General features: G+C 36.9%; 1 protein-coding gene across 7 annotated transcripts in view; it reads right to left on the reverse strand.

The window, feature by feature from the left end:
• Window positions 1–875: 875 nt before the first annotated feature.
• The window catches only part of RPS6KC1 (ribosomal protein S6 kinase C1), a 204,089-nt gene continuing 181,272 nt past the window's right edge, over window positions 876–23,692 (reverse strand). For 5 of the 7 annotated variants that reach the window (XM_059875428.1, XM_059875427.1, XM_059875429.1 and 2 more), the window contains 3 exons: window positions 15,314–15,396; window positions 14,155–14,250; window positions 9,043–9,393 (listed from right to left, as the gene is read on the reverse strand). In XM_059875428.1, coding sequence (XP_059731411.1) covers window positions 9,253–9,393; window positions 14,155–14,250; window positions 15,314–15,396 — 320 coding nt within the window. In that variant the 3' untranslated portion in view covers window positions 9,043–9,252. Of the gene's footprint in view, window positions 2,216–9,042; window positions 9,394–14,154; window positions 14,251–15,313; window positions 15,397–23,692 lie in introns of those variants that run through there. The other 2 variants (NM_001193022.2, XM_005217371.5) reach the window with 2 other exon arrangements.

A 23,692-nucleotide genomic window follows, 5' to 3' on the forward strand; every position in this document is an offset into this window, starting at 1 on the left:
AATAGCATTGAATTGTATACTTAAAAGTAGTTAAAATGGTAAATTTTATTATGTAAATTTTGATACAATAAAAAACTAATTGAGAAAAAAATTTTTTAAATCAAATGAGAAATGTAAGTGGTAAGTTCTCTGATTTTGATTTTTCTAATACATGTCATCAAGTAAAAACAGACTTGGGTCACCACCTCAAAGCCATTTATCCTGTGTGTTTATTACTCTATAATTCATGTCCACCATGATTATGAATGATGTATTTACGTTAAGTACAAGTTCCAAACACAGAAATAGAGAAACTGAAGCAATGGATTTATGTCAACACAATTCCATCTGTTAACACTGTCCTTTGAACCCAGGGACGAAAGTCATGTGGTAGGGCTGGGAGCGTCACCTTAGCTGTGAAGTCCTACTTTATGTCATAGGGCACTTCTGGAAGGAAGCTCTGGAATGACCAACTCTAACTACTTGCAGATTTCCTACTAGTCCTACACAGGAAGTCATTCTTGTGTCTCACCTGCATGAGTTCCTGTTTTGAGACCTGGGGGCTGGCGAGTTGAAATCCAGTTCCAGGGAGTGATGTCATCTCAACTGAGCTATGATCCTGGTGACCTGCTCCCCATCCTGGTGTTGTTGCAGCCCTTCAGCTGGGGTTCAGGTTATAAGGGGACCAAAAAGGAAAATGGGGGAGTAGGATAACAGAACAAGGAAAATGCTTGCACATTTCCTTCGTTCCACTAAAGCTTTTTCTGCTTCCATTTAATGTGATGGGCGGGCCTGGCCAATGGCAGCTGGAAGCTGCACAGAGGCTCTTGGGGTGGGGATAGGCTCTGTCACAGATCTTGAAAATACAAAGAATTAAAACATACAGAAAACTTTCATTATGTTTGTGGCACCATTTGGAAATGGTGATTTATTCTTTCATCTTTGGATAAAGTTTAAAAAAAACATGCATTAACTTAAAAAGTTTGTATTCTGTTGTAAACACAGTATGACTACAGGAGCGATCTCAGCAACAGAAAGAAATAACAAACACAAATGTATAAATACTCATGTTCTTTCGACACAATGTCAAGTGGATGAGGAGGTCAAATCTCGAAATCCTGTCAATACATAATAAAATAGGATTGCCGTTCAATCCCACTGAGATGAGATCCTTTGGTTCTTAGGATACTCAGCCAAAAAGCTAAAACAAAGTCAAACACAGTACGAAGCAGAAACTGCTAACCTTTCAAAATGAAAGGAAGAGAGGTCTTTGAATAGAAAAAAAATTGTAAGCAATTAAAAGAAAGAGAGACTTCAATCTTTAGTGCATTTATTTTACATCATGATTCTTTAATTCTTATTAAGTTGATACAGTTTGGGGAAATAAATACTCCTTTCCCTTTTTTGCTGCCTATGTATTAGTAGCGGTAGGAAGAACAGAATATGACAATAGGCAAAGGGTGTAGAAAGTGGAAAGATAGAGAGAGAGAGCTGAGAGCTCATATGAACCCTACTGTTAGCAATACCAACCAAGAAAGTAGAGCTGACAACAGGAAGTGTTTTTTTAAGTGGACTTCAGAAAGAATGAATATGGGACCACATTCGATATACATTAATTATATAGCATTGTGGTTGAGTTTCCTATCAGACATGATGTGTATCTTCCTTTTTTTCTCATTTTTTAAGCTTCATAGATGACACTACTTGTGAAGCACTTTTAGTATATATATCTTGGTTAGCGAAAAGCACAGTCAGCTGCCATGTAAAGGTCATCCTTTCAAGTAACACTTCATTCTACACTCGGAGCTTCATCTCAGAGGAAGTTCTTGAAGGTTGTTCCTCTTTTAGTTGGGTTTACAACTCACCTGCACCACTAAATGCAGATAAAATAAAGATCACACCTTGGTTTGTATGTAACAGCCCCTTGCAAAGGTAGCCAGTATCTTGTCCAGACAGTAACTGTAAAGGAATTGTTCTCTCTCAGGCCTTTTCTCTCCATTTCCTCTAAAGCTCTTCATCCCAATGCCTGGTGTCCCGTGAGTGAGTGTGAGGCTGAGCTGCCTCCGTGCTAGAGATGCCTGTTGCAGAGAAGGCCAGAATGTGTGCAGAGAACTCTGCGTTCTGTTCATCTCATCAGCTCTGCCCAATCCACAGGGGTAAAAAACGGATGAGATTTGATATCTTCAACACCAGCAACTCCAGCACCAAGCCGCTCCACAGGGTTGAACTGTAAGAGCTAAAAAGGAAGGATTTAAGTGAGTAGTGGGAATCTAACTAAAGAATCAAAGGAAAATAAAAACATAATGAAAGGAAACTACTTCTAAATTCAACCTCAGTAACAAATGGACTTGATGACAGCCAACTGACTGTATTTCCTTGAAAGAGGATTGTGTCTGTAACACCACCCTAGCTATGGGGTGCTGGGGAATATATCTGAGTTTATGGCTTTTCAAATGATATCACCTTGAGTAACTCACTTTGTTACTATATACTATATGCTGCTGCTGCTAAGTCGCTTCAGTCGTGTCCGATTTCTGTGCGATCCCATAGACAGCAGCCCACCAGGCTCCCCGTCCCTGGGATTCTCCAGGCAAGAACACTGGAGTGGGTTGCCATTTCCTTCTCCAATGCATGAAAGTGAAAAGTGAAAGTGAAGTCGCTCAGTCGTGTCCGACTCCTAGCGACCCCATGGACTTCAGCCTACCAGGCTCCTCCGTCCATGGGACTTTCCAGACAAGAGTACTGGAGTGGGTGCCATCGCCTTCTCTGATATACTATATAGCTATAGTATATCTACTATATCTATACTATATATCTATACTACACTATATATCTATATACTATAGGATAGTTCCACCTATCAATTTCCTACTCCAAAAGAATGATCATGACATTAATTAGATATTGCACCAAATTCTGAGAGATCCAGCTACTCCTTTCATGGTTAGAAAGTCTGAGAGGCACATTAAGTCTTTCAACCTCTAGTGAATTATATATGCCCTGGGACTAAATTTACCTAAGGTCTGAACGTGTGTGCTAGCTGCTTCAGTCATGTCCAGCTCTTTGTGACCCTATGCGCTGGGGCCCATCAGGCTTCTCTGTCCATGGAATTTCCCAGGCAACAATGCCCTCCTCCAGGGGATCTTCCCAACCCAGGGATTGAACCTATGTCTGTTGTGTCTCCTGCCTTGGTAGGTGAGTTCTTTATCACCAGTGCCACCTGGGAAGCCCAAGGTCTGAATAAGCAAATTCATATTCTAAAACTGCTTTCTTTTAAACAGCTGCCTCACATGGAACAATTTGATCCAATGAGTGAAATGTGTTTCAACTTCTTCACTAATAGCAATAAGGCTAAAATAAGTTAATAATGTTATTTGCAACACGATTTGTGTGGGAAAATAAAAGTAGTCATACACAGTAACAGATGACACTGGTCATACTGAAAGAATGTGTTACTTAAGACATTCATGTATCCTCAAATTTTTGTTTTAACAACTTTACTGAGAGATAATTTATATAGCACGAAATTTATCTATTGCAAGCGTACAACCTAATGACTCTTGGCAAATTTGAAGAGCTCCCTAAAAAGTTTCTTCATGTGGTTTGCAGTCAATCTACATTTCCATCCCCACCCCCAGGCAACCACTGATTTGCTTTCTATCTCTATAAACTTGCCCCTTCTGGACATTTCATATAAATGAGATCATAAAGCAGCTGCCTTCTTTCACTAAGCATAATGTTTCTGAGGTCCATCTGTGTTGTAGAAGGTGTTGCAGAAGGTGTCAACAGTCTGTTCCTTTCGGTTTCTGAATAGCATTCCACTATTTGAATATAACTACTTGGGGTTCCCTGTAGCTCAGACGGTAAAGAATCTGCCTGCAATGCAGGAGACCCAGGTTTGATCCCCAGGTCAGGAAGGTCCCCTGGAGTAAGGGAATGGCAAGCCACTCCAGTATTCTTGCCTGGAGAATCCCATGGACAGAACAGCCTGGTGGGCTACAGTCCATGGGGCTGCAAAGAGTTGAACACGACTGAGCAGCTAACACTCCTGCTCGTCTTTGGATGGAACATATTCTGTGAACTTTGGATGGAACATATTCTGTGAGTCTGTTCACCAGTCGATGGACGTATGGGCTCCCCAGGTTGTGGCTACCATTAATTGTACTGCTTTTAACATTTACATATATGGCTTCCTGCAGACGTGTATTTTCATTTCTCTTAAGGACATCCCTAGGAGTGGGGACAGTCGGTTGTGTTAAGTTTATGTTTAGCTTTTTAAGAAACTACCAAACTTTTCTAAGGTATCTGTACCATTTTACATTCCTGTTAGCAACGTATGAGAGTTTCAGTTTCTCTATATCCGCATCAACACTTGATACTATCTTCTTTACTACAGTCCTTCTAGTGGGTATTAATTATATCTTATTTTGGTTTTAATTTATATTCCCTAATGACTAATAACACTGAGCATCTTTTCATATACTTACTAGCCATTTATACAGCCTCTCTGGTGAATCTTTGCCCATTTTTATACTGAGCTGTCTGCTTACTGAGTTAAAGGGTTTCTTTACACATTCTGAAAACATGTCAGTTACTTGATGTGAATGTATTTTCTCCCAGTATGTGGCTTGTCTTTTCAATTTTTCACTGTTATCTTTTGAAGTGCAAATGTTTTTAATTTTGTTGAAGCCCACTTTATCATTTTTATTTTATGGATCATATTTTGGTGTCACATATAATAATTCTTTTCCTAACGCAAGGTCATGAAGATTTTCTCCTATTTTTTCCCTATGATTTTATAGTTTCAGCTCCACATATAGATCTATGAGCTACTTTTGAGTTAATTTTTGCATATGATATGAATTAAGAGTCTTAGTTCATTTTGGTTTTAGCATGTGAATATTTTATTTTCCCAACACCATTTGTTGAAAAGACTATTTTTCACCAAATTATCTTGGCATTTTTATTGAAAAATCATAGGATGCAGAGGGACATGAGGGTACACATGTGCACCCATGGCTGATTCATGTAGATGTATGGCAAAAACCACCACAATATTGTAAAGTAATCATCCTCCAATTAAAATAAATAAATAAAATTTTTAAAGAAGAATAAGAAAAAAGAATATTAAAAAATGAGTACAGTTAATGCAGGAAGCCTAACATCCAACTAGTAGGTGTTCCAGGAAAAAGAAATACATGGAAGAGAAGAAACTGTCAAATAAATAATACTTTAAAAACTTCCCAGGACTGAAATAAACACATTTACAGATCAAAAAAACAAAACAAAACAGTATACTACTCAGTTCCAGCCAAAGCCATGTATCATCATAACAGAACACCTTCTTGAAGTATGAGTATTTCAGTAAAAAATTATCATTATAAATTTTTATTAAGCATTTTAAGAGCTTTTAATTGACAGTATAGTATACAATTTATCATCTGCTATCAGCTGTTAGGTTATTTCTATAGTCTCTAGTCTGCACATACTCTGTACTAAATAAATACTCAATTCCAATTGAAAAAAAAAATTGTTTTGGATATTCTAGGTCCCTTGCCTTTTTTAAAAATTGATTTATTTAATTGGAAGCTAATTACTTTACAATATTGTAGTGGCTTTCCCCATACATCAACACAAATCAGCCACAGGTGTACAGGCGTCCCCCATCCTGAACCCCTCTCCCACCTCCCTCCCCATCCCATCCCTCAGGGTCATCCCAGTGCACCAGCCCTGAGCGCCCTGTCTCATGCATTGAATGTGGACTGGCGATCTATTTCACATATAGTAAAATACATGTTTCAATGCTATTCTCTCAAATCATCTCACCCTCGCCTTCTCCTACAGAGCCCAAAAGTCTGTTCTTTATCTCTGTGTCTCTTTTGCTATCTCGCATATAGGGTCATTGTGACCATCTTTCTAAATTCCATACATATGCGTTAATATATTGTATTGGTGTTTTTCTTTCTGGCTTATTTCACTCTGTATAATAGGCTCCAGTTCATCCACCTCATTAGAACTGATTCAAATGCATTCTTTTTAATAGCTGAATAATATTCCATTGTGTATATGTACCACAACTTTCTTATCCATTCGTCTGTGGACAGACATCTAGGTTGCTTCTATGTCCTGGCTATTATAAACAGTGATGCGATGAACATCGGGGTACATGTGTCTCTTTCAATTTTGCTTTCCTCGGTGTGAATGCCCAGCAGTGGGATTGCTGGGTCATATGGCAGCCCTTCCCTTACCTTTTTAAAATACTCATTTCTGAAGTCAGCTAAACATTTCCCAATTTTGCTAATCTTTTCAAAGAACCAACCTGAGATTTAATTTGTCTCTTATTTTTATCTTCTAGCCAATGAAGATTTTCTCTTCACTGATTTCTGCTTGTTTTGGATTTATTTTGCTTTTTACAAAATGCTTTTTATCTTTCTAGTTTCCTCAATTACAAGGTGAGATTTTCATTTGAGACCATTATTTTCCTATAGAGATTTCTAAAGCCATACATTTTTCTCAAGAACTGATGTACCTGCATCCTGTAAATTTTGATATACTGTGGATCTGTTTTCATTCCATTAAAAACATTTTATGGCTTTTCTTGGGATTTCTTCTTTGACTCAGGCTATTTAAGAAGTGTGTTGTTTAATTTCCAAACACCTGTTATGGACTCACCAGATCTCTTTCTGTTGATGATTTCTAACAAAAAATTGTTACAGTCAGTGTATGCTATGTGATTTCAAGTCTTTCAAATACTGAAACTTGTTTTATGGCATAGCAAATGATCTATCACAGACAATATTCCGTGTGCATGTGATAAGAATGTATTCTACAATCATTGTTCTATACATGTCAGAGTTGTTTGATAGTGTTGTTCAAGTCTTCTCTATATCCTTGCTGATTTTCTATCAATTATCATGAATAGGGTATTGAAGCCTCCATTTATTATTGGAATATCTATTTTTCCTTCAAAATAGGACTTAGCTTCATATGTTTTGAAGGTGTTATTAGAACATATACATTTATAATTGTTATATCTTTCTTTGTATTGATCCTCTCATCATTATAAAAAATCTTAGTCTCTGATAAGTCTCATCTTCACATCTATTTTATCTGATATTTAATTTGGTTAATTAAATAAATTAATTAATTTTTATTTAATAAATTAAAATAAATTTAATATTTATCTGGTTATTTAATAAAACCACTTTTATTTAATTAAATTTATTTATTTATTATTTAATTAATAAATTAAAATAAATTTAATATTTATCTGGTTATTTAATAAAACCACTTCATCTCTCTTGTGGTCACTGTTTGCATTGTTTATCTTTTCCCACCCTTTTTCTTTCAACCTATTTGTGTTTATTAATTCAAGCATGCCTCTCATACACTGATAACTGGATCTTTTTTATCCAGTGAACAATCTTTGTCTTTCGCTTCACGTGCTTAGAGGTTCACACTGAATGACACGGTGAGTTCACATTTGCCATTTCGCTATGCCTTCTCCAGTTACTGCCTTTGCTATTCCTCTTTACTGCCTTGTTCTGTGCCAAACACTTTCTACTGTACTGTTTCAGTTCCTCTATTAACTTACTATTTTTTGAGTGGTTGCTATCAAGATTATAATATGCTTCTTAATTTATCACAGTCTATTTCAGATTAATGGCAATCCACTCCAGTACTATTGCCTGGAAAATCCCATGGACAGAGGAGCCTGGTAGGCTACAGTCTATGGGGTTGCAAAGAGTCGGACACGACTGAGTGACTTCACTTTCACTTCACTTCAGATTAATACTTATTTACTTCTTCCAGTGAAACGAAGAAATTTTGCTCCACGATGGTTCTATTCCTTCTGCCTTCGTCTTAAGTACTGCACTGTTGTTGCTGTTTAGTCGCTAAGTCACGTGTGACTCTTTGGTGACCCCAAGGAGTACAGTCCACCAGGCTCCCCTGTCCATGGGATTTTCCAGGCAAGAATATTAAAATGGGTTGCCATTTCCTTTTCCAGGGGATCTTGCCAACCCCAGGACTGAACCCAAGTCTCCTGCATTGGTAGGCAGATTCTTCACCACTGAGCCACCAGAGAAGCCCTAAATACTGTATATTATATCCATATGTCATTAAATACTACATAGTCATTAAATACTATATATTACATGTGTTATAAACCAACCAGCATAGTGTTATAAATACTGCTTTGTTCAACCTTATGTTTTTTAAAAGAAGTTGAGCAGAGAAATGAGAAAAAAAACATATTTAGTCTTCTCTATTAACTCATATTTATCTTTCTAACAGTCTTCATTTCTATGAATTCAAGTCACTATATGGTAACTTTCAGCCTAAGGACTTCCTGTGTTATTCCTCATAAGACAGGTTTGCTAGGAATGAATGCTCTGTCTTTACTTGGAAATTTATTTATTTCATTTTTATTTTTTGAAGGATAATTTTGCTGGATAAGGAATTCTTGGCTGAAAATTACTTCCTTTTAACACTTTAAATATGCCTTTCCACTAACTTGTCTTCCATTGTTTCTGATAAGAAGTTAGACATCAATGTTCCTTTGAATACAAGTTGTTCTTGGCTGCTTTCAAAATTTTCAAATTGTTTTTGTCTTTCAACAATTGAAAGATGAAATATCCCTATGTGGATCTCTCTGTATTTTCCAACTTAATGTCCACTAAGCTTCTCGAATGCATTTTAATGTTCTTCATCAAATTTGTGACGCTTTTAGCTATTATGTCTTAAACATTTTTTGCTGCCCTTTTCTCTATGTTCTCTCTTTCTGGAACTCCCATTATATGTATTTTGGTGTATTTAATATCATCTTACAGGTCTCCATATCCCTGTTCATTTTTCTTCAAACATTTTTAATCTGTTTTCAAATTGAATAATTACTATCATCCTGGTCTTCAAGTTCTTTGACTTTTCCTTTATCTATCTAAAATTTGCTGTTGAGATGCTCCAGGGAATTTTTTTCACCTATTTAAGTCTTCATTTCAATTATTGTACTTTTCAACTTGAGAATTTCTACTTGGCTCTTTTTTAAAAAAAATAAGATTTAAATATCATTGAGAATCTTTATTTATTGATTCATTATTGTCTTAATTTCCTTTAATTCTTTTTCAATTAATTATTTTTGGTTGTTCTGGGTCTTTGTTGCTGCATGCGGGCTCTCTAGCTGCAGCAAGCAGGGGCTACTCCCTTTGTCGTGGTACACGAGCTTCTCACTGCGGTGACTTCTCTTGTGGAGCACAGGTTCTAGGCGCACGGGCTTCAGTGGCTGCAGCACGCAGGCTCTAGACTGCAGGCTCGGTAGCTGTGGTGCACAAGCTTAGCTGCTCCATGGCATGTGGAATCTTTCTGGACCAGGAATCGAATCTGTGTCCCCAGCATTGGTAGGCAGATTCCTATCCACTGTAACACCAGGGAAGTCCTCCTTTAAGTTATTTATACACAGATTCCTTTAGTTCTTTGAATATAACTATAATAACTGCTTTGAAGTCTTCACTATATCCAAAATCTCGGGACACCCAAGAGCAACTTCTATTGACTGCTTTTTTTCTCTGCCTATTTTGTTTCTATGAATATCTTACAACATTTTGCTGAAAATGAGACATCTTAGACAATATATTTTAGTGACTCTAGAGTCATTTTTTCCATGAAGATGGTTATCATTACTGTTTATTCTTTGTTTGGTAACTTTTTTCCAGCTAGATTTGTAAATCTGCTTTCCCCCACCCCCACCTCCAACTATAATAAGCAGAGGTTGACAGACTTACTCATTTTTTTTTTCTTTTTTTTTTTTTTAGTTTTTTAACTTATTTATTTTTCAATTGAATGATAATTGCTTTACAAAATGTTTTTGTTTTCTGTCAAACATCAACATGAATCAGCCCAAGTTTTATATTTTCATTTTTAAGCTTGGTTTCCTAAGGGTCACTCCTGTGCCTGCATAGCTTAGGGGCCAACTAGTGATTGAAAAGGGCTGCCAAGTCTGTCCAACTTTATAATTTCCTTTTTTGAGAAGAGAACTTTCCAACCTTCTCATATATGGCTAGTCATTCGCATCTGAGAATATCCCTAAAGCATATAATTTTGTTCTTCAGAATTTAGTCAACTGGAATAAAATATCTGGATGATTACATTAATGGTTCCACAACTGTAGGAAACCCCAACGCTCAAATTAAACCTACACGTTTGTTTCTTCTTTTTCCTTTATTTCTATTTTTTCTTTCATTCACTAATCATTAACTTAATTATCTATATAAAAATATCAGTTGATTTCCTATTGGGTGCCAATCCAGTACTTTTCTAGACCTTTTCAACATATATCACCAGCAGTAGCCTCACTCTTACACTGGCAACCCTATACTATAATTCAAATACATACTTCATCAAACTATAAATTACTACATGTCATGAGCTCTCAGTGCTACTCTATCAATAATAATAATACAAAATATTTATGTGACACTTACTGTGTACTAGGCATTATTCTAATTGCCTTGTATAAATTAGTTCATTGAACTCACAACACCTCTATGAATAGTTACTATAATTATCTCTGTTTTATAGATGAGAAGATAGAAACTTGTTTAAGGTCATATTAGGCAGTAGACAGCAAGGATACGATCTGAATTCAGGTACTAAGTCTCCAGAAGCCATGCTGTTAACCAGAGCATCACACTGCCTTATGAGTGTGTGATCTGCAAATGCCAAGAATCTATTACTTTACTTTGATATTACCAAATCCACAAGGGCAGTGAAGTATACATTTCAAAAGACTGTACTCTCAGTCTTTTCACTTGAAATTACTGTATCCAGCATTCAAAATGACTTTTTATTAAAGTGTACTGAGTACAAAGAATTTTTATATTAGAAGTTGCTAAGGTGTGTTAAGAGAAAAGCTGCTATTATAAAACAAACATCTAAGAATATTCTAACATAGCAAATCCATTTTCAGAATCAGACAATTCATATCTATTGATTGAGATGTGGAAGGCATCAAACATTTGAATATAAAACTAAAATACCACACATTGGTAAGAATTAACTATAACTATAGCATCTTTTTAATATTTTGGCAAATATGTAAACATGTAAGTTCTCTCTTTCTTGTTACAACTGGTTTTTCCACCCCCATTCTCTCCAAACCATGACCTCATTATGAAATTCCAATGAAAGTTCATATTTTGACTTTTATGAAAGTCAATTTACCTTAGTTCGTGAACTCTTCATAAACTTGTAAGTATAAATCCATAGGCAAAAATATAACTGTTTCACCCATGACTGTCTTGCTTATTCTGCCATTTAAAATATTAATACTATCCCAGATCTTCTGAGAGATTTCACAAAGATTGTTCTGCTAAGAGAATGTGTTGACCAGTGGCAAAAACAAGACAGTCTCTGCCAACTTCCTTTCTCTTAAAGAACAGACAATAAAGCTGAGCAATGAAAGCACAGAAATTTGTTTCTCATATACTATCTTTCAACTGACAAAGCAATTGTGTCATAAAGAACTAAATGTACACTGTGAAGTACAAACATACATGCTCTGAGCATCTGTAAATTGTAAATATATATTTTGTAAATTGCATTCAAAATGTAACTTCACTTACTTTAGCACCATTCACTTGGACTGGGATGACTAGACCATGGGTACAGGGAATTATGAACTCTAGAAGAAAGCAAGCAGCTAAAAAGACCAAAGAGAGGAAAATCTCCTCAAAGTGGACTAATTCTTTCCATATAAATTGTTTGATGATTTTTTAAAATAACCTCTATGAACTGTGAGGTAGTGGAAGAGGAAAGTCAAAATGACAGATTGCTAATCATGCCAAGAGACCTCTTTTCCCTTTCCTGACGATGTTTCCTTAACGTGAGTGGTAGTTTCCTTAGGCAGGCCAGGGACAGAATGCTGCTTTACTATATAAATATACTTATATACTATAAGATATATATATATATATACTTATATACTATATAAGATATGTACACATCTGTATAGGGGAACTTAACATATCTTAAGCTCAGACTCCTTACAATATAAATTCTGATAGACAGGAGCAGCAGATGTTTATTAATTAATGTGGGGAATTCTATTCTCAGTATTTGTCATGATGACTACTTCTTTAAGAAAGAGAAACAAACAAAAGCAGTTGCTGCTGCTGCTGCTGCTGCTGCTGCTAAGTCGCTTCAGTCGTGTCCGACTCTGTGCGACCGCATAGACGGCAGCCCATCAGGCTCCCCCGTCCCTGGGATTCTCCAGGCAAGAACACTGGAGTGGGTTGCCGCTAGCCCTCCTTAAATTAATAGACAAAAAAAATACTTTGAATTTACCTTGCTGTTCCACAACAAAAAGAGGAAAATAGAGGAGGAGCTGTCCTTTCTCTCCATTAGAATGAAATGCTTTATGAATCTTTACATTACCTCTTAATCCTTGTACAAAGTGCTCAGGGTACTCTCATCTCACTATTTTCAACCTAATTATGTTTCTTTGTATTTTACATACTCTGGACAAATGAATCTTCCTGAAGCACAACTCTGATCCTTTCACTCTTTGTGCACAAAAACTTCAAATCTCAATTTTTTACTGAATTAAATACTATCATTCTCTTTTGGTATTTATGATAAGAGAATCCCAGCTTCTCTTTCCACACTCATTTACTACTGTTACTCATCCCTATATTCTCCCTGTACTCTAGATAAACCAAACTTTTGATTTCCCAAATGAGTCTTTCTGACTCAGTCCTTGCCTTCATTCAAACTTTTCATCCCTCCTAGCTATTCCCCCACATCTAACCTTCCAATGCCAAAATTCTGGCTAAGGCTCCACAAAAATAACACTCACTACACAAAACCTTCCCCACCACCACCACTGCATCAGTTATAACATCTCTTTATCCTGACTTGCCAAAGTATTTTTTAAACCGCTCTGATAGCCTTTACCAAATCCATCTGTGATATAGCTATTTGTGAGTCTCAGGTTTGCAGCTTATGACACCATGCCTTTATATATATTTGCTGAATGGAACCAAAATCACTGCCTAAGAAAATACTAGGTAAATCTTTTCTTAATATATTATCCCCTCCTCTTTTTTTTTCCTCTCTCTTCTTTTTTTTTTTTTTTACAAATTTTGCTTTCCCTGATTTAAAAATAATTTGTGTTTCATTAAACAAAAATTTTGGTTCTTGATCTTTTTCAAATAAGTTTTCCATTGATATTTTCCCAAAAGTGTAAGGGATCACAGTTCTGACAATTCTTGCTGATCTGTGGTGAGTCTGCCATAAAGCTAGACAAACATTTTAAATGTAGGGAATCAATTTAAGGAGCTCACTAGAGTAAGCCTACCTCTGGTATACCAAACTTTAATTATCAATAGTCTCTTTTTTCAAAGCCACCAGAAATACACTAACTGACAGCAATATTCAAGTTCCATGACTGGACCTAAAGTGATTTAACTTGGCAAGATTTTCTACCATTTCTCTCCCAACCAGCCAATTCTTAAGCTTATCAATATGAATTAAAGATTTAAAATAGCCATTTATGAAATGTCGAGACTAGCTCTAAGGAATAAACACTTCAATAACTTTAAAAAAAAAAAAAAGGAAAAAAGGAGCCATTCATATATGGTTACAAAATATAAAGCAGCTACAGACAGGCTTAAAAGCAATACTTAAATTTCACGTCTACACAGATATATGTGAAGTGAAGTGAAGTAGCTCAGCCGTGTCCGACTCTTTGCAATCCTGTGGACTGTAGCTTACCAGGCTCTTCCCTCCATGGGATTCTCCAGGCAAAAGTACTGGAGTGGGTTGCCATTTCCTTCTCCAGGGGATCTTCCCAACCCAGGGATTGAACCCAGGTCTCCCACACTGCGGGCAGATGCTTTAACCTCTGAGCCACCAGGGAAGCCCCCATACAGATATATGGAATTGACTAAACATTAGCCTGGATTTCAGAAATAAAAAAATAAATAAAATACAACTTTTAACTGTTCTGACATCACCAATACTTAGATTATAACAGAAGCCTAAAGATACACAGTACTAGTTCTGAACGTGTAATTACAATGGGTCCTTCTTGCCCAAAACTAATTTCTTTAAGGTTTTAGAGCTGTGGGCTCTGCCAATTTGCATGGTTGATATACTTGGCCAATAGGTCAATTAAATTACCTGTTGAATGAGTGAGCGAGCCTCTTCAGAGACACATTCTGGCATGTTCAAAGTGGTGTGAGTATTTATTCCTGCTGGATGGCACTCAACCAGAGTCTGAAACAATCAATCACATACACTTCTTATCCGAAATAACATCATATTCTGTTCCATCACAGGGTTTACAGACAGCAAATACAGACAGCTCAACAATCACCCTAGCCGCAGTGCCCTCTAAGCAGTCTAGGACAAAGGCTATGAGCCTAAAGAACTTCTAACTGGATAAAAGGCAGTCAGCATAATCACATCATAAGCTATGCCACTTGCCATTTTCCCTTAGATATAAAGAAAATGGTCCATAATAGAAAGATTCCATTACAGCCAAAACTTAAAACAGGACTCGGTATCTTGGAAATTTTTTAATGTTCTTAAAAACGTCCAAAGTCGAGAATTTGTTAATAATAATGTTTTATATATGTATAGCACCTTATGGCTCAAATGTATTAACATCTATAGGTGATTTGTATATTTCACAACAATGTTAGGAGCTCAGTATTAACTACATATTTAAGGTAGATGGCTGCTTACAAAGGTATGATTGTTCATTTCTTCTATTTTAGTCCCAGGAGGCAATTTGCACAATACTCTATTAGAATCTATTAACCTCAAATATCTTACTTAAACATTATTGATCAGAAAGAGTATGAATTCTGTACTTAAGACAGAACAGAATGGAAAAATTAAGTGTTGAGAAAAAAAATCATGCTACCTTTAATATCTACATTAATTTTCTAAAGTGATAATTCCCTCCTGATTTCAGACAGGTGTTTAAAACAGAGAATTCTAACAAATCCTTACACAACCCTTACAGGTTTAACTCTGTTAAAACTGAATCGCAGAAAAGGAAGAGAAAGAATGTCTAGTCTTCTATCTCGCTATGTACTGACACTGTGACATAACAGAATTTTACTATCAATTTATTCAATGTAATACAATTCTGCTTTTTAAAACCTCTGGAATCTTGATAAATTTGCATTTTTCTGGTGTCCCATCCCTTTTGATATCAAGGTTTTCTTACTTAGTCCCCAACCTAAAAACTAAAGGCAAAGGCTAAATATTCTCAATTTGAAATCAAGGTAGCATCTGGATAAACTTATTAAACCTCCAGGTCACTGCTTACCTTGCCAGTGAGAAGTTCAAAGAGGACAGCACCCAAACTCCACCAATCACAGGCTTCAGTTTCTTCCGTGATTGCTCCAACCTCTAAACACACCAAAAAAGGTTGATATTAAAATTCCAAAGGTCAATTAAACTCTCAAAATTAACATGTATTAGCAAGGTGACCTTTTTAATGCTGAGAGAGCACATACTAAATACTACTGGGCTTTCAAAATTCCTGAAAGTTACTTATCCCTTTGGTCACCTACTGTGGTTGCATTTTTTTTTCCTATGCAGTCATATATTAAACTGAGACATTTGTTCTTTAGTTGATAGAGGGACACCTTCAAGATGCTATACTTAAAAGTTACATGAATCTACTAGATCAGCATTTTGCTTAATTTTTCAAATTTGAGAATATACAGTCAACTCTATCTCAGAGGTCATTTTTTGTTTTAGAAATAAAGACTCTAGGTTTCAGAAGGAACTTCGAAAATTATCTAAACCAGTATTAATTATCCTTTGAGTTACAGAAACCAGAAAGGTGAAATGTCTTGTCCAATGTCATACAGTAAATCAGCAGCAGAACTAAGACCCAGTTTATAGTATCACCCCTCTCCTATATAATCAACTGTTTTCAACTAAAGGAGCATGTGAAATGCAAACTTGTTATTCAGAAGTACAGACAGACACGGTGTCTTAAGCCACAACTGAAACTACTGGCTAAGGTAAAGGCTTTTAGAGTATCTCCAAATTACAGTTTATCTGTGTTATCCCTCTCTCTCACCAGCACAAGTTCCTGAAATGTATTCGTTTTCAGGTGTAATCTTTCAGGTTTCTCCGTAAATCAGCAATAACTCCTCATTTCACCATTTTTGAGGTTTTTAGCTAACTCATGTTTTGATGTCTTCTTGTCCTTTCCTAATAAGATCCAACTAGTCCCTAAGCCTGAATATATCTGCCCTTTCATTTCCATTAGACTGATAAAACATGCTTGATTATTTGTCTGCAGGTAGCCCACAACTCACAATAATCATGTTGAAAAGGCTTTGTAAGTAGTTAGGTTGGAACTTGGACAATAATAATAAGTGGAAGAGGTGCTCAGGTGCCCAGTCTTTTAACGGATACTAAGTGAATCTACTATGTTGGAAAATCAAAAAGACTTGTAATACAGCTTGAGTTTTAAGTCTTAAAGGTCACAGGCATCAGAAAAAGAGCCATTTCTATGCAGAATACTGAAATTATTCCACTGCAGCAACCTTCTTCCGTATCCCTACCCCATTCTGGGTTGCTAAAGGCCCACGTTCAACTACGCCCTCCACACTAGCTCCCACGCAGTCTTTTCTCCCCCGGTGGTGCTACCCACCAAATGACAACCTCTATTCTCTAACTCAGCTGCTCTCAGCTAGGTGGTAAGAAGAAAACACAGATATTTAACCAACTCAAATTACTGTGTGAATGACCAAAAGTCTCCTAATCCCCTGAGAGCCCTTTGCATTCATGAAATAGCCAATTTGTTTGAAAAACTTAGAACTACCTTACTATCTGACAGCAAAGGGTCAGTTACACATATATTGGCACATCAATGGAACATTACTACGTAAGCACTTTAAATGATGTATTCACACAAGGTTGAAGTATGTAAGTAAATGTCTGGATACGTTAAATTTTAAAAAACAAGCTATAAAACAATAGAATCTTAATTTTAAAAATATGTATTTTTTTTTTAAGAGACTGGAGCGAAAATACAACAAAATGTTTTAGTTTTGCCTCTGGGATGGTGAGATCTTTATTTTCATTCTATACTTACTAACCTACACGAATATCTAAGTGGTATGATTTTAAACATATAGTGAAATGACATGAAAACTTCATTCAGGCTTGTTGGAGCAGGAAAGATGAAGCTATTATAGGTCAGTCCTCCCTAAGAATCTATCTGCCTACAGTTTGCTCTACAATGTTACACTTAAACTTAGCCAAAAGACTGAGAAGCTATCCTCTACTTTAACGTGTTATATTATTTGAGACAGTAGAGGACTAGGAATCAAGAGTCCTGGCCTAAGAACCTTGAGGAATTCACTTGATCTCATCCTAACATGAGGATTAGATCTGAGGGCCCCTAGGTTAAATTTAGCTGTATAATCTACAATTCTGACATGGATTTCCTGAAGGAGATTTTCTTGAGGGACCATTCCTTGGGGGCTCTCATTCAAAGTACTTACACTACCCCTCCCAGATTCAAATACACTACCCCCACCGCCGTTCCCAACATCCACACAGAGAGCCACCACCACCTTCAGAAGAGTGCTCCAGAAACTTTGGAAAGGATGTGTGTTCTTAGAAACGTTTGGGAAGTAGAAGAAACTTACCACAGCCCTGTCATCATATATAACCTTTTGCACATTTCCCTCTAGCCTACAGCAGGCAATGGATTGTATCACTTACCTATTCAAAATTCTATAATGGCTTCTCTTTCTCACTAAACATTCAGTAACATTCAAATGTCTTGCTTAACCAGGCATGTATACATTCAGGTCTCCATAATGAGGTCTCAATGTATTTGATTCATTCAAACCAACACTTACAAGCAGTACAAACTAGGTCCCCTGCTAGGCCCTATTGCTCTGCAGAACTCTATGTACTTACTATGTTGCTAAATGATGTGAAGCTAAAGTCAGTTTCCCCCCTGGCAGGGTTAATGGATTTCTTTTTAAATACCTTGCTCAAGAATATGTTATGTCATTTTCTTTAATCATATAGCAAGTACTATATACTCCTTACTTTTATAAAGGTGTTACATGCTCACAACTCAAGACCCCAAGTTAATGACTAGCCATGTGTTTTGAATGTGGCACCTCCAAGTCTAACTTTCTGTGTATGAATGTTGCTAGTGGGCATGTATTGCAATAATGATAGTTGCAACAATAAAACAATAGCTAACATCTGCTGACTGCTTACTATATGTAAGGAACCGTGTTTAACATTTTACACGAATTATTTAACATTTCCAAGCATCCTTATGGAGAAGTTCCTTGGGTAGAAAGACTTTGAAGGAGAAAGAATACTATATTTGTGTGTTCAGGGAAAGGGGGAACACCTGATCCCGTCAGCTCAGATTAAGTTGTGAAAATCAGACATGTGTTGTAGGGTCTAACAACATGCCCTGAGGAGCTCTAGACTAGAATCACACCCCAAGCCTCGCTCACAAAGGTTTCCTGTCACAACTGAGCGAAGGGTCACTGGGGTAAGTCTTGGCAAGGTAATCAATGGCTAATACAACTTATAAAGGGACCTTTCAAATTCAGCTAAGGTCCAAAGTGCCATCACCCGTGCAGCCTAGACAATCAAACACTATGTGTTTGCCTGCTTCCCAGATCACTGCTAGGAAGGCGACTGGGGGTGAAACGTGTTACCACGTGTGTGTCGGGGGGGGCAGGGGGGCTCCTTGATGCTACCATAAGCATAGTGCATCTTCCTGAGCATCAAAGATTTTTATGTATGGGAGGGGGCAGGATGTTGTTTTATTATTAAAAGAAACACAGACCCATCATGGAACAGAATGTAATCCTTGCATGGATCTGCAAGATAAAAAGACTTCAAAGCAACATCAGGATCATATGACTAGTCTCAGAGGTCCCCATTTCATACCTCCTCTACAGTCAGAAATACCTGGACAGAAAAGTTTGAGAGGCACTTCCGGAGACAGACAAGGTGCTATGTCTCTATTGGTTTTCTGCAACCTCGCTAAACTAAGGCGTCTAAGAACAAGGCTCACTGGTTTTTATGCTGCTTTGAAATCTCTCACAATTTTCTGCCCGAGTCCTTAATAGGTAGGTAACAACCAACATAGTGCTTCAAAACGAGCCTCAGTCTGAACGTGAGACAACAGAGCCAGTAGCCAGAGACCCAGACAGGCCCTAAAGCCAACGCACTTCCCATCTTCAGTGGGCTCACTGTACAGTCCAGGATGCGCTACACGGCACCTCGTGGGGCCGCTGGTGACACTCTAGCGCCATCAACCTTAGTCTACTTCATCTACTCCCCGTTTCTTCTTCCATCTTTCCTTGACCTTCCCCTCTTCCTTCTTCCACAAACAGCCTGCTTCTTTTCCCCTCCCCTAACTCTCGCTTTCCTCCCCTCACCCCTTGGCACCACTGGTTAAGCGGGATTTCTAAAGCACTTGAGCCTAAAGGAACGACTGAACCCCATCTAAGAAACGTGCTCCTGAAAATCGGAGGCAGCTAGGCTGAATTTCATCTTGAATCTGACTGGACTAATAAATAAAGACAGCAACTTTGGAAAGTTAACTTTTTTTCTCATGGAAACCTGGAAAAAGACACTAAACAATTTTAAATCCATCCCCTTAACAATGCAGCTTGAACTACTTCAAAATGAGTTTATATTAAGCAGGGATTCATTAATTAACGTGAAACTGACATCATAACCAACTGTCCTTGATTTTAACAGATAACTCTGAACTACAACAATAAGATACAAAGAACTTCCCAACGGCTAAGAAAATGTAAATGTTAAGAGAGTTGTAAAATTTCTCCTTTAGGGTTTTAAAACAGAATCTCACTTTCTTTTAATAATCAGAATAAAATATTTTGGTTGTCTTTTTGAAATTCTTTAACATTCAATAATTCTTAAGATTAAAATTTTAAAGATACACTCTGAAATCTCATTGCCAAAAAGAAGACTGAGGTTGTGCAATTGTCAAAACTAATATTCTAAGACTGCTTATTTGTAAAGTCTATACAAAATTTCAAGCATTAAACAAGAGTGCCGATTCATATATAAAGCTACGTGATAGCTACTACAAACACAAGGTGAATAGGTATGTATATCTAAAGTCAAACACAGAGAATATAAAGAAATATCAAATAAATCTGTGAGGCTTCTTTTAAAAGCTCTTATACTCTTACACTCTTTTAAAGTATAATGTAGTTAAAGCTGAGAAATTCCTTTAAACTCCCACCTTGAATTTTTTAAATCTCTGGGGCGGGGGGGGGGAGCAGAAAACAAAAAATTTAAAGGATAAATTCTACCACTGCTTTGTCAATTTTCAAAATATCTTCCCTATAAAACCCAATGTGTTGAGTTTCCACGCGGACCCCTCCCCCCACACTACATTCTGTATTTGCAGTTTCCAGGGTGGTTGAGCAGTCTCCCCAGTCTCCATAAGTACAGCAGGGCTACAGGCATTAACCAAAGTGATGGGGGTCGGGGTCGGGGGGGAGGAAGTACACTAATTCCTACGGAAACAAACAAATTCTCAGGTTATTCCCACGAAAACTCAAAAAGAGATAGTGATATCAAAGGATGCTGGATTTTTGTCTTCCAATCAAAGAAATGTACCGATGGGTCTAGTTCTGCTGCTGTTTGAGTCTGGCTGGGTATTTCAGCTTCTCTGAAAATGAGGACAGCCAGACTTCTAACACTCTTTCTACCTGTAATTTTATGATGCTGAAAGTGTTTTCAAAAGCACTCATGAGCCTTTCTTATAACTTCTCCCTCCATTAACCTAAGACGCCCAAAGAGTGGGATTATGCTAAAAAGAGCCAGCATTCCACAGTCTTTCTTCTCCTTTTTCTCCACAGTGACTCTTCCCTTCCCCTGAGACCTGATGGTGAGCAAAATCAATCAGTGTCACTAAATCTAACCGCTATCATCATTTAACGTACTGGAGACACAAACTCAGCTCCAGATTAGATTTCAACTCATCCAAATTTTTGAAGGACAGCAAAACTCCTTAGTAAAATTCTAGAACTCCCACTTTAGCCCTATCAATCCTCATATCCTAACAAAATAAAATCTCACTGATTCACACTAATGATTCAAACTACCAAAATTCACAAATAAAACAAGTTTAAATAAAACAATAAAGATATCACAACATAAAAATTGTTTACCTCTGTTTCACTCATGTTTAACTCACAGAACACTTCAACAAGCTAGGATATTTTTCAGAAAAATAATGCTGCTTTAGTAACCCATATTGTCAAAAGGCTCGCTAAAACATAGAATAAGAGTTTTATAGTCCTCATGACAGTCAGAGTTTACTGTCTCCTTCTTACAATCAAAAACAATAGTGTTAACCTGACCCCAAAACTGTGTTATAAGCAGCCTCACTCCAGAAAAGTAAAAAAAAGCAGAAACCCTGGACTCAGGAGACAAAAAAAATATCTCTATGTGTATCAGAAGAGAAGGGAAAGATGCAAAGTATACACTCTTAGACTACATGAAGTCTGAGATGCTGGAGAAGCCAGGTGATCCCAATATTACTGAAATCACACACGTACTGTCTACTGACCCAGGCCCTGCCTTTTAGGCACACAATTGAAGCCACGTGGATCTGTCAAAGATATGACTCAGAAATAACTGTAGATAATACTAAAACTAAGCGAGAAATTGTACAGAAAATTTTAAAAGCTAGAAAATGTGTCTCAAGCCCAGGCTTTAAAAATGAACACCAACCTTCCTGTAAAGCTTTATGAAGAAGGAACTACCTTGCATTTAAACTGTGAATTCCCAGAGTTAGAATTTACTTTTCTTTAAGAGACATTGCTATGGTGCTTGATAAAGAAGGGAACCTGATACTCTGCATTTAGGCTTTGATGTATTTGTTACGGCACATTTTCAGACTGGTGACATCACTTGATTCTGTTCCCTGGTTTTTCCACTAAGTGAGACCCACACATGTCATCGCATCCTTCTCCTTACCTCTACTGATAACAACAAATAGCTACTCACCCACATTCCAAAAATACTAAGAGACAATTCCTTGACCTCCCTCTGGCAGTATACTCTGTTGCTGCTCTCTTCCATTCAGGATATGATAGGAAATACAGTAAGTTCACATATAGAGAAATTCTATTTAAATTTAGAGTATTTAAATATCTCTCCCAAACTCTTTCCCTTAACGACACTTCTTTTTAATAAATAGAATCTTAGACGCTTCATTTCTCTTCACTCTCGAAGTTACAGTAATTGTGGAACTGTTACTAAGAGGTCATATAAAACTCAATAAAAAAAGCAACTATTATTGCAAATAAATATAATAGTCAAATTAAACCAATATTTAGATGCTAAAAGAATTAGTCACATAAATGATGGAGCACTTGATCCAAATATCAAAATGATGGAACAATTTTAAAAGTATACACCTACAGAATACATTAAAATGATAATCAATAGTACGTATACTTTGAGGGGAGGTGGGGGGGAGGGTAAATGCAGTTCTCTAATGTCACAGGATTTTCTTCCCAAAACAATTCTTTAAATTTTGAAGTTAATTATATGACTCAAGGATTCCAAGTCTCTCTTTTGGGGAAAAAAAGGTAAGAAAAATATATAAGCTTTTAGAATAAAAGAGAGATCTTTGGTGAATAGGACAATATAAAACTTAAGCCACATTCTTACGAACCTTAAAATTAAGTACCACATATACTTTTACAGTATCAAAAAAAAAAAAAAAAAGCTGTGGTATTTGAATTTTCCATAAATTCTGTAAGTGTTCAGTAAAATTTAAAACAAATAGTTCGTTATCTTTCTTCCAAAAGAGTCAGACTTCATTAATGGCCTTAGAAATTTTTATTTTAATGTGATCTATCACTAGTGACATATGTGAACCAAGGAAAAGAGTATCTTTCTTCTGCAATGAGCATTCCATGTCAGCTAGAGCATGGAAACATTAGTCCTGTGTTTCTACACAGACAGTCTTTCCCTGCAGCATCTGTTGCTAATTGAAAGGAACTAGAATTACAAAATTCTAGTCAATTTCTCTCACCAGCTCTTGCTGTGTATAAAGATTTTCTATGCAGGGGCTGAGCATTAGTCTTCCACTACAGATAATGACTAAAGAGCTAAGAGAAACACGGAAGAAAACATTTCTTTTCTCTTTATATATCCAACAGTATATGGAACTAAGCTGTAAGAAGAAGGATAGCTAAGCATATCTTCTGTTAGCTTGGTAAACTACAATTCTGGAAACATAACTATTCACCTATAAAGTGTATCCGTGCCCCAGTTAACTGTGTATGTCTACGGTTTGGGCTGTCTCTTCACACAAATCTTCAAAAGTAAATGTCAGTATCAACCAAATCTGCCTTATCTCCGGCTCCAGGGCACAGCGCCCGGCACGTGGGCAGCACGTTAACAGGCGTGTGCAGAACCACCATCTCCACCTCGTGTTTCGCAGCACGATGCACTAAAGACCTGCAAAGGCTGCACTGCACGCGTTTTCTTGAAGTCTCATTGAGCAGAGATCTACAGCAAGTCTTTCGGCATTTTTCATGTGGTAGGCCAGAAAGTTTTAAATGTTATCTAAAGCATCGCTCTGGCTGCTAGATGAAACCCCGATTAGAACAAGGTAGAAATGCAGGTCACTGAGCTAAGGACT

The sequence above is a fragment of the Bos taurus genome, chromosome 16 (genome assembly GCF_002263795.3).
Source record: "Bos taurus isolate L1 Dominette 01449 registration number 42190680 breed Hereford chromosome 16, ARS-UCD2.0, whole genome shotgun sequence".
Classification (NCBI taxonomy): Eukaryota; Metazoa; Chordata; class Mammalia; order Artiodactyla; family Bovidae; genus Bos; species Bos taurus.